The sequence below is a fragment of the Octopus sinensis genome, linkage group LG18 (assembly GCF_006345805.1).
Source record: "Octopus sinensis linkage group LG18, ASM634580v1, whole genome shotgun sequence".
Classification (NCBI taxonomy): Eukaryota; Metazoa; Mollusca; class Cephalopoda; order Octopoda; family Octopodidae; genus Octopus; species Octopus sinensis.
In genome coordinates this window covers 13,626,532-13,645,548 of record NC_043014.1, presented here as the reverse complement: position 1 = coordinate 13,645,548, position 19,017 = coordinate 13,626,532, and the positions used below count along the sequence as shown (strand labels likewise).

General features: G+C 38.0%; 1 protein-coding gene across 3 annotated transcripts in view; it reads left to right on the top strand.

Moving 5' to 3' along the window:
• Nucleotides 1–18,774, top strand: part of LOC115221297 (leucine-rich repeat-containing protein 74B-like) — a 124,813-nt gene extending 106,039 nt beyond the window's left edge. For 2 of the 3 annotated variants that reach the window (XM_029791453.2, XM_036510731.1), the window contains 6 exons: nucleotides 3,876–3,965; nucleotides 6,978–7,106; nucleotides 9,384–9,542; nucleotides 13,713–13,774; nucleotides 16,815–16,975; nucleotides 17,362–18,774. In XM_029791453.2, coding sequence (XP_029647313.1) covers nucleotides 3,876–3,965; nucleotides 6,978–7,106; nucleotides 9,384–9,542; nucleotides 13,713–13,774; nucleotides 16,815–16,902 — 528 coding nt within the window. In that variant the 3' untranslated portion in view covers nucleotides 16,903–16,975; nucleotides 17,362–18,774. Of the gene's footprint in view, nucleotides 1–3,875; nucleotides 3,966–6,977; nucleotides 7,107–9,383; nucleotides 9,543–13,712; nucleotides 13,775–16,814; nucleotides 16,976–17,361 lie in introns of those variants that run through there. The other variant, XM_036510732.1, reaches the window with a different exon arrangement.
• The last annotated feature ends 243 nt before the right edge of the window (nucleotides 18,775–19,017 follow it).

The window sequence follows — 19,017 nt, the reverse complement described above, 5'->3', positions numbered from 1 at the left end:
ACATTTTTTCTTCTTCTTCTTCTTCTTCTTCTTCTTCTTCTTCTTCTTATTATTATTATTATTATTATTATTATTATTATTATTATTATTATTATTATTACTTTTTTTTTCTCTTCTTTCAAATTTGCTTCCATTTCTTGCCAAGTGTCTTCCCGACTCCTAGGGCAAAGAAACTCATAGTATACATTGGTAGGCCATTAAACCAAACTCAATAGTTCGTTCATTTTTTTTTTTTTTTTTTTTAAGTTAAATTAAAATACATGAGCAGCAAGAGTTCTCACATCGACAATGCTCTTCTCAATACGTGTGATGTACCAGTTAAGGCAATCTTTTGCACTTCTTGCAGGGATGGTAAGCCAGGGATCATTCTCATATAATTTTCGGTTCCCTTCTTGATCATTCCTAGTGCTCCTACGATCACTGGTATTGTAACCGCCTTGAGATGCCACATTTTCTCAATTTCAATGAGTAGGTCTTTATATTTTCTGAGCTTGTCAACTCTTTCGCTGAGATATTATGATCACAGGGGATGCTCATGTCGATCAATAAGCAAACTTTATTGTTTTGGTCTTTCACAACAATATCTGGTTTATTGGCCTTGATGGTTCGGTCTGTATGTACTGGAAAGTCCCACAGAATGGTTACATTTTCTCCTTCAGTTACAGCCTCAGGGTGGTGATGATACCACTTGTCGGCAGTTTTGATATTGTAATGCCGACTTATTAGCCAGTGGAGATATTGGCCAACTCTGTCATGTCTTAATTTATACTCCACTGGTGCTAAGACTTTACATCCAGAGATTAGGTGGTCCACTGTTTCAATCATGTCGTTGCAGAATCGGCATTTTGGGTCTGCTCCATTTTTCATCACATTGGCCTGGTAGTTCCGGGTTAATAGGCTTTGATCTTGAGCAGCCAGGATGAAACCTTCGCTCTCTGCTTTTAGCCCTGAGCTCCGTAGCCACTGATGGGTTTGCTTCTGGTCAACATCAGCTTGTTTGCTGCGGGTCACATATTTGCAGTGCAGAGGTTTCTCCTCCCACCTATCAGCCAATTGCTTGTGCGCTTTTTTCATTGCCATCATTTTCACCTTCTTTGCAACAATAGTTGCCGTACTTCCCTCGGGTTGTTCAGTTTGGGTATCCTGCACGAGATCAATAGCAAATTTTTTGCTTTCCTTTATGATAGAATGAAGCTTCTTTCGTCTCTCGTGATTTTCCACGAGCTTTAGCATCCAGTCATTCGATATTTCGAGATATTTGGCCAGTCCAATTGTGGTTGTTTTGTAAGCTAGTTCAAATTGGATCAGGCCTCGACCTCCTTGGGCTCTGGGAAGGTAAAGGCGATCTACGTCTGCCTTTGGGTGGTGCATCCTATTACAACTCAGCAGCTTGCGTATTTTCCTATCTATATTCTTTACTTCACTCATATTCCAGTTCAACACATTGTAGCTATAACTAACAACTGGAACTGCTAAGGAATTTATAGCTAACACCTTGTTACGTGCATTTAGTTCAGATTTCAGGACTGCACGAACTCTCCTATAACATTCCTTCCTGATCTTCTCTTTCATGCTTGCATGCTGAATACCAGAGCCTTCATTTATCCCTAAATATTTGTATGTTTGTTCTTGCTCAAGCTCTCTTATGACTGTGTCAACATCTAACACGACTGAATTTGTGGTCTTCACTTTCCCTTTCTGGAAAGTGGCCTTGGCACACTTCTCAAGTCCAAACTCCATCCCGATGTCATTGCTGAATGCTTTCACGGTGCGCAATAGGCCTTCAAGTTCATTATTGTCTTAATTATTATTATTATTATTATTATTGTAAAACATTACTGTCTTGATTCCTTGGACTTACAGGGTTGGCTACATGGTTTCTATAACATATAAGTGACTGAGATTATAATATTTTACCTGAACAAGACACCAGTCTATTGCAGTTATTCATCTGTAGCTGAGTGAACTGGAGCAATATGAAATAATGTGCTTTACTTAAGAACATAACACACCACCCAGTCTGGGAAATAAAACCAGTTGTGAGTGCAATAGCCTAACCACTAGGCCACATGTCTTCCCTTCACATGGTCTTTGGAAATTGATCTGTCCCTCAACAAAGAGATAAGTCTTCCACAGTCAATACAAAGAAGTGGTCAATATATGTTGCTATGGGCAATAAATACAGTTAGCAGAAAATAATCCTTTAGTAAGCTTGATAAAAAAATGTTAGAGATACTAATAAAGAATGTTAGGGGAAATGTTAGAAGAAAAGAAGTTAGGGTAAAATAGAAAAAATAGGTGGAAGTAGGAGAGGGCAAAAATGAAAAAAATATATGAAGTTACAATAAACAGAGTATACAATGTATCACATTTTAAATAACATTTGAATACAAAGAAAGAGAGAAATGGCAAAAATGAAAAAAATATATGAAGTTACAATAAACAGAGTATACAATGTATCACATTTTAAATAACATTTGAATACAAAGAAAGAGAGAAATGATCGATAAAAGAAGGTAAGAGAGAAAAAAGGAGGGTTAAAGCAGAGGCCAAACACCACAGAACAAATGGTGTGTTCAACCATATCCTACAGTAATATCCTATTACAGTAATAGGATAGTTGATATCCTACAATAGGATAGTGACTATTACTGGCCATTCCCCCAGCAGGTATCAAAAATACTGATGACAATGGAGAAGGCACTCCCCCTGGCAGGGATGGATGATACTAATGAGATACTCAACACACAATACAAGTAGTAATACAACAAACGACTGCACCACACCAGGAAGAGTTCACACATACAGCAGGAATTTGCCAGAAATTTCCAACAGAGGAAATTTCAAAAGTCACGCACTAAAACATTTGGCATTTTATTTATATCGTGACATTATTGTCATTGATTTGACTCATGTTCGTTCTTATTCCTAGTAGAATTTATGTGGGTAGTGGATTACTACCTGTAAACTTAGGTATCCACAAGCTTTCAGTAATCTTTCAAATGCTTAAAACCCTCCTAGTAATCTATCCCGTCCCTAAGAGGCAAACTTTTTGTAGAACCTCTACAGAACATTCCATTATTATTATTAAAAAGCGCCTTTCGAGTGTTTGGCCTCACAGAGGCAATGTGGCCAATGCCAGTGTCAAGTAAGTATCACCTGTGCCAGTGCTGCGCAACTAGCACTTTATGTCGGTGGCACATAAAAGGCATCTTTTGAGCGTTGGGCCTCACAGAGACAATGGCAAATGGCCAAGACCCTCAGCAATATGAAATCACAGTCATGGTAGATTCATGTGTCATGCAACTGGTACTTGTGCCAGTGGAATATAAAAACACCCATTACACTCTTGGAGAGTTTGGTGTTAGGAAGGGCATCCAGCCATGGAAACCATGCCAAATCAGACTGGAGTCTGGTACAGCCCCTCTGCTTGCCAGCCCTGGTTAAACTGTCCAACCTATGCCAGCATGGACAATGGATGTTAAATTATTATTATTATTATTATTATTATTATTATTATTATTATTATTATTATTATATTGTTGTTATTATTATTATTATATTGTTATTATTATTATTATTATTATTTTTGTTCATCATATACATGTACATGTGTATTCATTATTTTATTCAATTTAAAAAAAACTGAAGCATCTCTTTGATAAACTTCTGAACATATTGAACTTATTTTGTGTGTGTGTTTTGGCCCACCCTGTACATATATCTGTATGTATTTATATACACACACTATATACATATATATATTGATATTTACATACATTTGTTTATCTCTATATACATATGCATACACACAAACCTATATCTGTTATGTATGTGTTTGTGTGTAATTAACCATCTTGTTCTTTCTGTGACAGTTAGACAACAATACTATTCGTGATGACAACACCAGACCCTTCATCCAACTGTGCTTAGGCCATAGCAGCCTCATGCTACTCTCTTTACAGGTATGTAATACAGTAAGGTCTAATTAATTGATTTCATTGCTACTCTTTCTCTTCATTCTTCCAGAACTTTCCAAATTCATCATATTGTGTCATTCATAATTTCTCTCTTTGCGTTGTTAGTATGTTGTTACTTACTGTCGTGAGAAGTTGGTGAGATGGCAGAATTGTTAGTATGCTGGGGAAAATGTTTAGTGGTGTTTCATCTGGTTCTCCATGTTCTTAGTTCAAGAGCTACTCAGGCTGACTTTGCTTTTTGTCCTTTGAGGTCATTATCATCATCATCATCATTGTTTAACGTCCGCTTTCCATGCTAGCATGGGTTGGACAATTTGACTGAGGTCTAGCGAACCAGATGGCTGCACCAGACTCCAATCTGATCTGGCAGAGTTTCTACAGCTGGATGCCCTTCCTAACGCCAACCACTCCGAGAGTGTAGTGGGTGCTTTTACGTGCCACCAGCACGAGGGCCAGTCAGGCAGTACTGGCAACGGCCATGCTCAATGATGCTTTTTATGTGCCACCTGCACAGGAGCCAGTCCAGTGGCACTGGCAACGACCTTGTTCGAATGTCTTTTCATGTGCCACCAGCCCGAGTGCCAATAAGGCGATGTAGGTAATGATCACGCTCGAATGGTGCTTTTCTACGTGCCATCAGCATGGAGGCCAGCTTGTTGCTCTGGCAACGATCACGCTTGTATGGTACTCCACACTGGGGTCAATGTAATCGACTTAATACCTATGTCTGTCCTTGTTTGTCCCCTCTACATTTAGCCCCTTGTGGGTAATAAAGAAATAGGTACTCTTAGTGCTCCACTAGCACAGATGTCAGTCATCGAATTTGATTTCAGGGGGAACAAAATTAGTACCAGTTGAGCAATGGGGGCAATGTAATTGATTAGCTCCCTCCTCCAAAATTTCAGGCTTTGTGCTTATAGTAGAAAGAATTAGAAAGGCAATGAGCTGGCAGAATCATTAGCACACCAGACAAAATGTATAACAGCATTACTTCCAGATCCTTACGTTCCGAGTACAAACATAACCAAGGTCAAATGTTGCTGAGCTGAGACCCCCTTCAGTCATGTCTGACCATGGGATTGCACCTTGAAAGTTACCCTCCTAGGCACAAGTCCAGGCAAGGTTGTTTATGGAAGACCAGTAGTCGCCCATGCATACCAGCCTCCCCTTTCCATGCCACCAGTATTATCCAAGGGAAAGGCAAAGGCCAATACAGTTTGGCACCAGTGATGTCGCAACTCATTTCTACAGCTGAGTGAACTGGAACAACATGAAATAAAGTGTCTTGCTCAAGAACACAACACACAGCCTGGTCCAGGATTTGAACTCACAACCTCATGATCATAAGCTCGACACTCTAACCACTGAGCCATACGCCTTCACTAGCCTTCACAAGGTCAAATGTAATGCATATTTATCCACATTGATTTGAAGTAATCATGCATTATCTCATAGTTTCAAGATTTCAATGATGTGATTCTTTATCTTCAGAATGCTATTGTAAGACTAGCACAAGTGACAAGATCTTACTGGGTTTAGACATAAAACAGGCAGAATATTTTGACTGGATATGGCCAGTTTAAATGGTAAAGGGTAAAACCTGTGGCAATATGTTATCCTCGGTTCCACCAAACATGCCAAACTAGATCCATTCTGAATTATCTCAAGTTTTTTGTTACCAACCCACCTGAGACTGTCTTTGTCTTTATGATACCAACTTCCTGTTTTTAAAGTCATCATCCTCATCATCATTTAGCATCCGCTTTCCATGCTAGCATGGGTTGGACGGTTCAACTGGGGTCTGGGAAGCCAGAAGACTGCACCAGGCCCAGTCTGATTTGGCAATGTTTCTACGGCTGGATGCCCTTCCTAACGCCTGGGTGCTTTTTACGTGCCACTGGTACAGAGTGTTCAAAGTTAATATCTCGCATGTTAGTATTTGTTCCAGAGATCAACACAGTGAGCCGGCAGAATTGTTAGCACATTGGGAAAATGCTCAGCAGCCTTTTGTCCATCTCTATGTTTTGAATTCAAATTCCACTAAGGTTGAATTTGTCTTTCATTCTTTTGGGGTCAATAAAATAAGTACCAGCTGAGGACTATGGTCGATGTAATTAATTTACTCCCTCCCCTGTAATTCCTAGCCATGTGCCAAAATTTCAGACAATTATTATTATTATTTAATAAATCTCTGAGCAAGTTATAAACAGTAGCTGCACAACATTGTGAAGTATATTTGCCACTTAAATGTGGTTAACCCTTAAGGGTGGACACTACTGTATTATTATTATTATTATTAAGGCAGTGAGCTGGCAGAATGATTAGCATGCCAGGCAAAATGCTTCACAGTATTTCATCCATCTTTACGTTGAGTTCAAATTCTGCTGAGGTTCATTTTGCCTTTCATTCTTTTATGGTTGATAAAATAAGCTCCAGTTAATCACTGGGGTCAATGTAGTTGACTTCCTCACTGCCCTGAAATTGCTGGCCTTGTACCAAAATTTGAAACAAATATTTTCTTCCAAAGATCATCGTAAAAACGACCAAGGAGTGGCTGTGTGGTAAGTAGCTTGTTTACCAACCACATGGTTCCGGGTTCAGTCCCACTGCGTGGCACCTTGGGCAAGTGTCTTCTACTATAGCCTTGGGCTGACCAAAGCCTTGTGATTGGATTTGGTAGACGGAAACTGAAAGAAGCCTATCGTATATATGTATATATATGTATATGCGTGTGTGTGTTTGTCCTCCTAGCATTGCTTGACAACCGATGCTGGTGTGTTTACGTCCCCATTACTTAGCGGTTCGGCAAAAGAGACCGATAGAATAAGTACTGAGCTTACAAAATAAGTCCCGGGGTCGCGTTGCTTGATTAAAGGCAGTGCTCCAGCATGGCCACAGTCAAATGACTGAAACAAGAAAAAGAGTAAAAAGTAAGTTATTTCACCAATTACCTCGATATAACATAAACATAATTGTTAAATTAATTATCTTTTACAGGGTGTTCACCTTGGCAAAAAGATGTCTTTTTATATTCAGGAAATGCAATATATTGCATCAGAAGAAACTCATCTGACAAAGATTGTGCTGCTTAATGATTGTAATGATATGCATGTGGTAAATGAAACAGTTAAGTGCCATTTTATTCTGATTTACATACTGGTTAATTTTCCTTGCACATATTGGATACAAAAGTATGGAACGCAAGTGTAATTTCAATAAAGAACAAAATAAGAATGTTTAATACTAATGTAAAAGCAGTGTTATTGTATGGGGCTGAGAAATAAGCAAATACAATCATTCATCAAGAGATGCTTGCGTAGTATACTTAGAATTAGATGGTCCGAACACAAGCAATATGGAGCTATAGCAAAGAACAAATCAAGTTTCGATTAGGGAGCAAATATTAAAGAAAAAGTGGAAGTGGATTGGTAGCACAATTAGAAAAGACACACCAAATGTAGTGAAGAGTGCTTTACAGTGGAATCCGAATGGATATAGAAAGAGAGGTAGGCCTAAGAATTTGTGGCGTAGATCAACACAAAAGGAACTAGAGAAAGGGGGACATTTATGGCAGAGTATTAGTACAGAAGTGAAAAATTATGCAACATGGAATTCAACTATAAGTGGCCTATACTCCATGTTGGAGGGTTAAAGGCAGGAAAAAAAAATATTGGACACAGATATGGCCATTTGGTTCAGTCACAATATATGGAACCTTTTCTTGGTCCTTAGAACCCTCCACTCCCCGTTTATCAAATATGTAAGCATTCTTTTTGACTATTTCTTCACTTTAGTAGGTCTTCTCCTAGGCATAGCTGCATGGTTAAGAGGCTCATGTGGCAATGATATGGTTTTGGGTCCGGTTCAACTGCGCAGCACCTTGGGCAAGTGTCTTCTACTCTAGCCACAGACCAACCATTTCCTTGGGAGGGAATTTGGTAGACAGAAAACTGTGTAGAAACCCATCACACATAAACACACACACACACATATAATTATTTTATTCTTTTACTTATTTCAGTCATTTTGACTTCAGCCATGCTGGAGCAATACCTTTAGTCAAGCAAATCAACCTCAGAGCTTAGTATTTATTCTATCAGTCTCTTTTCCTGAACTGCTAAGTTATGGGTATGTAAACACACCAACATCAGTTGTCAAACAATAGTGGGGATCAAACACACATGTGTTGTGTATGCAACACATCTGTCGTATACGCACACATACAACAGGCTTCTTTCAGTTTCCGTCTACCAAATCCACTCACAAGGCTTGGTCAGCCTGAGGCTATAGTAGAAGACACTTGCCCAAGGTGCTACACAGTGGGACTGAATCTGGAACCATGTAATTGGTAAGCAAACTTCTTACCACAAATGTAAGAACACAAATAGACTGAGGTTCACTGCAGCTGTTTCAGATATATTTAAAAAAAATTTTTCTATTGATGACCAAATCAATTACATTATGAAAAAAAAACCTGTTTTCTTCAGGTGAATTAAAATTTAAGATTTGGCACATAAAGAATAGATGTTGACTCACTCATCTTGGTGATGATCCAGATGAAAATGGTTTTTGTTCATGATGTTATTGATTTGTTCATCAATAAACAATGTGTCTGAAACAGCTGTAGTGAACCTCAGCCCATTTGTGTTCTTACTTGTTTTACACCTTACCTGGAACTTTCCCTACATTGGATCTGGAATCTACAGTGGACCATGAAATGGCATGCCAGTGAACATCTGTGTTTGATTTTACATATACATGTTTATTTATATTGATGAATATACTCTCTCTTCCTCTTCCCCTCTCAACATCAACAAGGTATTTTGTTTGTTTGTGTATATGTATGATTGTGTGTGTGTGCAGATTTGTATGTTTTGTTTTATGTATGTATTCTCCTGCATGTAGTTGCATGTCTAGACATGCTCATATATGCTTAAATGATAAACTTCTGGAAAGTTTTACAGATTTTTACAGTTCCAATAATGGCTTGGATCTGTAGTCTTCGGATTAGCTTTCTCCTTTCTGGTTTTGAGAAGCCTAATTTCTCAAGATTGGCATTTAGGCAGTGTGTCATATATCCCAGTGCCCCAATGTATGTGTGTGTGTGTGTACGCATGTGTGTATTTGTGTTTGTACACCCACCATCACTTGACAAGTAGTGTTGGTCTGTTTACATTCTTGTAACTAAGCAGTTTGGCAAAAGAGGCTGATAGAATAAGTACTAGACTTCCCTTCAAAGCAGTGCCCCAGCATGACCACAGTCCAATGGCTAAACCAGGTAAAAAAAACTACACACACGCATGGACTCATATTCTTTAACAGAACAATATATTCTTGAGTGGATTTGCTGTGTTTTTATATTTTTTTAACTCTATCCATTTCTCATCTTTATTCATATTGCAGCTAGTCAGGAGTTTCTTGCAGTTACTGTCTGACTTTATCAGACAAAATGGTCACAGCCTTGAGGCATCTTTCAAATCTATTGATAAAAGCAGAGATGGCTATCTCGGGTTAGAGTCAACAATACTGTGTTTGGAGAAGACAGGATTCCATATACCGTTGGTAAGAGAAAAATGACCTTTCAGAGAAACATTTACATTTATTCGTTAGCAGGAATGTATGCAACAACGAACTCTTGTCTGCATTGATATATTAGCGTGGTTAAGAAGTTTGCTTTGCAACAAAATGGTTTTGTGTTCAATTCCAATGCACACTATATAAGACAAGTGTATTCATTCATAGTGTCAAGTTGACCATTACATTGTGAATGAGATTTGGCAAACAGAAACTATGCAGAAACCCATGGTATGTATATATATATATATATATATATATATATATATATATATATATATATATATATATATATTATATATATACACATATGTACATATGTATGCTTATATATATATATATATATATATATATATATATATATATATGTACATATGTATACTTATATATATATATATATATATATATATATATATTCTTTTTTACTTTTTTCTTTTTACTTGTTTCAGTCATTTGACTGCGGCCTAGCTGGAGCACCGCCTTTAGTCGAGCAAATCGCCCCCGGGACTTATTCTTTGTAAGCCCAGTACTTATTCTATCGGTCTCTTTTGCCGAACCGCTAAGTGACGGGGACGTAAACACACCAGCATCGGTTGTCAAGCAATGCTAGGGGGACAAACACAGATACACAAACATACACACACATACATATATATATATACATATATACGACAAGCTTCTTTCAGTTTCCGTCTACCAAATCCACTCACAAGGCATTGGTCTGCCTGAGGCTATAGCAGAAGACACCTGCCCAAGATGCCATGCAGTGGGACTGAACCCGGAACTATGTGGTTGGTAAGCAAGCTACTTACCACACAGCCACTCCTGATATATATATACATATGTACATATATATGCTTATATATATATATATACATATATACATATATATATATATATATATATGTATATATACGAGGGGCGTTCAATAAGTAATGCCTCTGACCCACTTGCCGTTGATTGATCTAGCTGAGATTTTGCATGTGTAATTATTTATATCTCTATAGATTAAGTGGCAAATTACAGCTCCGAACTAATAGTGGTTTCTGATTTACATGTGTTTGAAATGAGTCAAGTGGGAAATGGAGCCTGCTGAGTGTCGAGAAGTGATCCGGTTTTTGTATTTGAAATGACGCACACCACAGGAGACTTTTGATGAAACGAAAATAACTTATGGTGATGATGCCCCATCATATGACCTTGTAAAACGCTGGCATCGTGAATTCAAACATGGTCGGAACTCTGTGGAAACAGCTCCCAGATCTGGTCGCACCCCTTCTGCCATTGATGAGGCATCTGTCCGTCAAGTTGAGGCTGCCATTTTGGAAGATGGACGCATAACTATTCGCCAAATAGCCCATGAGGTCAAGATTAGTACCGGGTCTGTGGAAACTATCATTCATGACCATTTGCATATGCAAAAGGTGTCTGCCAGAGGGATTCCCAGGTTGCTCACACTTTTCCTGAAGCAAGAACGCGTTGAGTGCTCGAGGATGAATTTAGGGATGTGCCAAGAAGATGAGTCAATATTTTTCAAAAGACTGATTACACAGGATGAAACCTGGGTCCTTCACCATGATCCAGAGACCAAAGCCCAGTCAATGCAGTGGAAGCACCATGACTCACCTCCTCCAAAGAAGGCAAGGGTGCAGCCCTCCGCTGGCAAGGTCATGCTCACAGTCTTCTGGGACCAGGACGGAGTAGTGATGACAGATTTCCTGGCAAAGGGTACCACAGTTACAGGAGCCTGTCATGCTTCACTTTTGAGGAAATTAAGAGAAGCTATCAAAACCAAGAGGTGGGGCAAGATCAGCAAAGGCATCCTCCTCCTGCAGGACAACGCTCCGGTCCACAACTCGCGTGTCGCCAGATCAGAAGCACAGGCGTGCGGCTATGAACACTTTCCCCATCCCCCTACTCTCCTGACCTTGCACCCTCTGATTTTCACCTCTTCCCAGCCATGAAGTTGTTTTTGAAAGGAAAGCGTTTCCCAGATGATGCAGCCTTGATTTCTGAAGTCACGTCGTGGTTGGAGGACCAAGCTGGGATCTTCTATGAAAACGGTCTCCAGAGCTGTATCAAACGATGGGAGAAATGCGTAACTCTGGATGATTCCTATGCTGAAAAAGACTAATACCTGTGCCAAGTTTCGTTGCTCTACTGCTATGGGAAGTGGGTCAGGGGCATTACTTATTGAACGCCCCTCGTATATATATATATATATATATATATATATATATATGTATATATTTGTTCGTCTGTGTATTTAGTATGTTTGGATGTTTATTTACTACACATTTTAAAAAATTTTATGTATGCATATATATATATATATATATATATATATATATATATATATATATTTAAAAAAGGAGATGTCGAACACGAGTTGTGATATATAAAAAAGGAAATGAAGAAAATGCTGACAAAATAATTGAAGTAATTTAAGTAATTTAATTAGGTGAAAGTTCTTTTTACCAGTTGCGCATTTGTTATGCTTATCAAAATATAAAAGAGAGATTAGAGTTCCTTTCTGATAGATTTTTTCCTCTTATCAGATAAGAGGAAAAAATCTATCAGAAAGGAACTCTAATCTCTCTTTTATATTTTGATAAGCATAACAAATGCGCAACCGGTAAAAAGAACTTTCACCTAATTAAATTACTTAAATTACTTCAATTATTTTGTCAGCATTTTCTTCATTTCCTTTTTTATCAGATAAGAGGAAAAAATCTATCAGAAAGGAACTCTAATCTCTCTTTTATATTTTGATAAGCATAACAAATGCGCAACCGGTAAAAAGAACTTTCACCTAATTAAATTACTTAAATTACTTCAATTATTTTGTCAGCATTTTCTTCATTTCCTTTTATATATATATATATATATATATATATATATATATATATATATATATATAGACCCAGACTACAAAATGGATGTAACACATGCTACTGTCCCTTATGGGACAGTAGAAGGATGGGCCAAAACAACCATTAAAACAAAATAAAGATTAATACTAAATCCATCTTCCGGTTATACTTAGAGGTTTTGCAAGCTTAGCTCTTTCTTCTGAATCCATCCTGGGAGAACCATTTGCAGGCCAGGCAAAATGTTTAGCAGCCTTTAGTCTGTCTTTATGTTATGAGTTCAAATGCTGCCTTTCTTCCTCTTGGGGTCAATAAAATAAGCACCAGATGAGCATCGGGGTCAATCTAATCAACTTAACCTCCTCCCGCAAAATTGCTGGCCTTGTGTCAGAATTTGAAATCAATGTTGGAAACCCTTTTTTATCATCACCAGGTATCTCAGGGTTACAAGTGTTTCACTCCTTAGCCTAAGCAGAGCAGCAAGGACTGAATTAGTCTTCATCTACAGACAGTTCCAGCTGTGTGTCTCTTATCAACCACAGCCACCTTGAGCTGGTTTTTCATATTTACTAAAACTGATAGTGGCAGACATATTATGGTGCATTGCCTGGTTATAATGCAGTTTGCCTACAAGAAATATTAGAACTTGCGTGTAAGGTAAAAGGTGCTCGGAGCAAAAAATCCACAAAACATAGTCTACAGTGTGAAATTTCATTTTTACTTTTTAAAAGATTGATATATGTTTATATGTGTAATATGGTTGGCAGAGTGTGTGTGTGTGTGTGTGTGTGTGTATGTGTGTGTGTGTATAGTATATATATATATATATCGTCGTCATCATCATCATTTAACATCTGTTTTCTGTGCTGTCATAGGCTGGACGGCTTCACAGGAACTGGCAAGATCAGGGACCACATCAGGTTCCATAGCCTATTTTGGCTTGGTTTCAATGGTTAGATGCCCTTCCTAATGCCAACCACTTTACAGAGTGTACAGGGAGCTTTTTATGTGGCACTATCACCAGACATATATATATATATATATATATATATATATATATATATATATGTACATACAAATTCAGAGAATGAAAGAGAGTGAGTGAGAGAGAGAGAAAAAAAAAGGGGTGAAACTGATAATAGGGGTGCCCTTCTCAGTCACTACTTTAGTAGTGAAAATTTTGGAAGTTCTAAGAACTTTAAAGAAAATTTCTAGATTTTGTTTTGTTTTCCAAAGGAAACTGGTATAGTCTTTAAAAGAAAGTTTTTTATTAAAATTCTTTTTTCAGAAATCTATGAAAGACCTCATTAAGAAAATAGCAAGGGAAAATCTTGAGAAAATTCCATACTGGTAATTGAAACTAACTTATTTTGCATTCTTTATAATTCTCCTAATGTTACACAATCTTAGGACCACCGACCCTCCCTGCATACAGCAAATAATGAATATAAACAGGGTTGATAGCTTCTGCCTGGCAAATCACATCCCAATAACTGATTGAAAATAAAGCAGAAAAGACACAGGAATAGGTGTGTGGTAAGCCTTGGGATGACCAAAGAATTGTGAGTGGATTTTGTATATGGAAACTGAAAGAAGCCCAGGTATAGCTTTGTAGTTAGAAGTTTGCTTCCCGGCCACATGGTTCTGGATTTAGTCCCACTGCTTGGCACCTTGAGCAAATATCTTTTACTATAGCCCTAGGTCATCCAAAGACTCATGAGTTGATTTGATAGACAGAAACTGAAAGGTGATCATATATGTATATGTGTGTATAAACGTGTGTGTGTATATGTATGTGTGTGTATATGCATGTGTGTGTATATGCATGTGTATGTCTTTCTGTCTACTGCTTGACAACTGGTTATGATGTTATTATGTCTCTGTAACTTAGTGGTCCAGCAAAAGAGATCAATAATTACGTCAGAACTAACCTTGAGCTATCAAGGTCAGCTCTGACATAATGACTGTTATATAATAAGCTTCATACATCATCATTATGTCAGAGCTGACGTTGACAGCTCAAGGTCAGCTCTGACGTAATTATGATAATAATAACAGTTTATTTACAGTTTGGACAGACTGCAAAGTCTTACTCTCTTTACTCTTTTACTTGTTTCAGTCACTTGACTGCGGCCATGCTGGAGCACCGCCTTTAGTCGAGCAAATCAACCCCAGGACTTATTCTTTGTAAGCCTAGTACTTATTCTATCGGTCTCTTCTGCCGAAATGCTAAGTTACGGGGACATAAACACACCAGAATTACTTGCCAAGCGATGTTGGGGGGACAAACACAGACACACAAACATATACACACACATACATATATATATAGATATGTGACCTCGTGTGTACCGTTGGCGATTTGTTTTTCCTCTGTCTTCCCTTCTCTGAATCTTTCCTTCTCCTATGTTTCCGACGAAGAGCTCCGCTCGAAACGTTAAACCCTCCTTCTTTACTGAGCGTCCAATAATACTATATTTGTTCCACGTCCTCGTGTTGTGTTTTTTTGTGCTTTCTTGTTTGGATTAACCACATATATACGACGGGCTTCTTTCAGTTTCTATCTACCATATCCACTCACAAGGCTTTGGTCAGCCCGAGGCTATAGTAGAAGACACTTGCCCAAGGTGCCACGCAGTGGGACTGAACCCAGAACCATGTGGTTGGTAAGCAAGCTACTTACCACACAGCCACTCCTGCGCCTATACTGTCTACCACAAAAAATTTTTTTTTAAATCATGCTGTTTGGCTGAGAAGATTGCTTTGCAACCACATCGTTTCAGGTTCAGTCACACTGCACAGCATCTTGGGCAAGTATCTTCTACACCAAGCAATCTTTGTGAGTGAATTTCGTAGAGGGAAAGTGTATGGAAGCCTGTTGGGAATCACGTGATCACATGACCAACCAGTTTATCAGATGTTGTTACACATCATTTGTCACAATGTTTTTTGTATTGTTTTAGCATTCTTGCTGGTTAGGCAAGCTGTTAAATGCTGTATATAATCATACATGTGTTTGTTGTAATATTTCAGTTTCAATTCCAGGTCTGGGTGATGAGTTGTGTTCTTGAGTAACATACTTCATTTCACGCAGTTCCAATTCATTCAACTGGCAAAAAATGAGTAATTCTGCAACAAACCAGAGACCCATCCAGTGGGGAATATATATGCCACAGACTCTCAGAAATTGGCCTTATGACCTTATAGCTCAGGAACGACCTTTGATCCTTTTTTATGATATATATATATATATATACATATGTATATATATACATCATGACGTTTTTAGACATACGTATATGGTTAAACATAGAAATGCAGACCTTGCCAAAGGTGACCTCGTGGAGAGCCCCTTCAGCAAGTGTCTTCTACTATAGCCATGGGCTTACAAAAGCCTTTTGAGTGAATTTGGTATACATAAACTGAGAGAAGCCCATCATTGTGCTAATTCTCCTTGGGAACAATTCTTGGTGGTTGAGACCATTGCGGATTTATTTTTAGCGCAAGAGCGTCCACATAGTGGACCCTCTGTTATATTTGTATATGTACATATATGTATATATATATTTCTTTACTACCCACAAGGGGTTAAACACAGAGGAAACAAACAAGGACAGACAAAGGGATTAAGTCGATTACATCGACCCCAGTGCGTAACTGGTACTTAATTTATTGACCCTGGAAGGATGAAAGGCAAAGTCGACCTCGGCGGAATTTGAACTCGGAACGTAATGGCAGACGAAATACGGCAACCCATTTCGCCCAGCGTGCTAACGTTTCTGCCAGCTTGCCACCATTATATGTATATATAGGTGCAGGCTTGGGTTTGTTTTAAGCTCACGTCCCAGCCATGTGGTTTTGAGTTCAGTCCCAATGTGTGGCACCTTGGGAAAGTGTCTTCTACTATAGCTCTGGGTTGTGAGTGGATATGGTAGACAGAAAGTGACTAAGAGGAGCCTATCATTATATGTATGTATGTATGAATGTATGTGTGTATATATATGTTCATATTTCCCTCATCTTCATGGGTATTCGTGGAGGCACGTGGCTTAGTGGTTAGAGTGTCAGCATCATGATCGTAAGATTGTGGTTTCGATTCCTGGACCGGGCGACGTGTTGTGTTCTTGAGCAAAACACTACGTTTCACGTTGCTCCAGTCCACTCAGCTGGCATGAATGAGCAACGCTGCGATAGACTGGGAAACCGGGCCCATGAGCCTGGCTAGGCTTTAAAAAGGGCACGTTTATTATTTTATTATGGGTATTCACTGTTATTGTAAACAATAATGATGTCCATTTGCTTGCAGTCGACCATGAAAGCAAGTCCTTCTGCATATTATTCTCACACTTCTGTTTTTTTTTTTCTTCTTTTTTTTTTATTTCCATCACAGCATTTTCTTTGATGACACTATAAAAGGAATTCTAAAAGCTAACAAACAACGCCTGAAACGGTTTGAAGCAGTAGCAAAGTATCTCTGAAGCTACATTTTCAATGTTGAATAAGAGATTTGCACATCAATACAACATGCATTATGTGTATATATATATATATATATATATATAATAACAAAGGGTAAAATGAATTAATTAAGAAGTAATCAATAATTTCACCAAGTAGAATTCGGCATGAAAAAAGGACCATTTCATGGTAAACTTAAGTAATACTTAATAATTAGGGTTCAGCAAAGATTTGCTTTACCACATACCGAAGTTTAGAAATAGCAGCCAAAAAACGAAAGGGACTCCCAGAAAACCAAAATACTTTTAGGTTTTCTGGGAGTCCCTTTTTAAAGTAGAAGAAATAGCTAACATTTTTTGGCTGCTATTTCTAAACTTTGGTATGTGGTAAAGCAAATCTTTGCTGAACCCTAATTATTAAATTTATATATATATATATATATATATATATATATATATATATATATATATATAATATAGATAGATAGATAGATATAAAACACATACATAGATTATATATATTGTATTGAGTCAAAAGTTTAGCAATATTTTTGTAACTTAATTGCTTTATTCACCAAGTTACTACAAAAGCAGCCTAGCATTCATAGTAGAGACCACCGTGTTGCACTGTCTGAAGCCGCCTTTCTGCCAGTTCTTTGATTCCAGGCTGGTACCAGTTCTTGTCATTCAAGGTGAAAAACTCTTTGACAATGGAACATCATGAGGAAAGGAGGTGAACCATGAATCAGAGCAAGCAATAATCCAAGGGAGATATTTTTCCTGCAATCCTAATATGCATAAGCAGTGGTCAAGCAAAGGACAGCTTCCAGAACCTTTCACCAAACACGAGCATTTCAAACAGAAGGTGATGCTCCTTGTCTGATAGAATTATGAGGGGATAATTCGCTACAAGTTTGTTCCGAACTTGAACCATTGATACCAACCTGTACTATGAACAGCTGGCACAGATGTATGCTTCTGTGTGACAAAAATAGCCAGCATTGGTTAACAGAAAGTGTGCTCTTCTGCACAAGGCTTCATACCATTCAAACAACCTGAAATAAACTCCAGGAACTTAGAGGAATTGAACTGATGTCACATCCAGTATATAAACATGACCTAGCTCCCTTGGATTATTACTTGCTCCAATCTATGGCTCACTTCCTGTGCTTGCAACACTTCATCAACCAAGAGGAAGTGGAAGTTTAAGTGAAGGAGTACTTTACCTCAAGGGACAAGAACTGGTAGAGAAGTGGCTTCAGATGGTGCAACACGATGGCCACCACTTTGAATGCTCGGCTGATTTTCTTGTAACTTCAATATTGCAAAGCTTTTCACTCAACACAATATTTATATAAAACACACACAGGGATTGCATATATATATTTATATAAAACACACACATGGATTTTACATATACAAAGACGTGTATTAATTATAAATATATATATTATATTCAAATTCAATTAAAAACAAGATACTAAATTTGCTGCCATTAGAAAACCCTACCCAACAGAAACCAAAGAAACTGCTCGTACGAAATAAATTCCAAAGATAAGACAGAGAAGAGAGACAACACAACACTATTATAGAAGCTGATATGTGAATATCTGAGAAAGATAAAATCTCAAAATTCTCCATGTGGTATATTAAACAGAAACTAGAAATTTGTTGATTCTTCAAGAATTCTTATTTGAAGTTGTGTCTGGCGGGTGTCAAACTCTCTTAAAATCTGAAGCGAAAGCTAAAACTTAAAGCTGTTTATCAACTATCAGTGATCTAAAAAATAAAAAGATTTTAATGTGCTTTTTTTTTTTGACTTGGTCTGAAGCAGTTAAACAATTTCTAGAATTTTGTAGTTCATTTTTGTTGTTAAATATAAATAGAAAAAGTAAATAAACAAATAAATGTATTTTTTAATGTGGCCGATGCCAGACCCCTCTGGCACCTGTGCAGGTGGCACGTAAAAAACACCCACTACACTCGCGGAGTGGTTGGCGTTAGGAAGGGCATCCAGCTGTAGAAACTCTGCCAGACTAGACTGGAGCCTGGGGCAGTCCCTAGCTCCCCAGACCCCGGTCGAAACCGTCCAACCCGTGCTAGCGCAGAAAACGGACGTTAAACGATGATGATGAT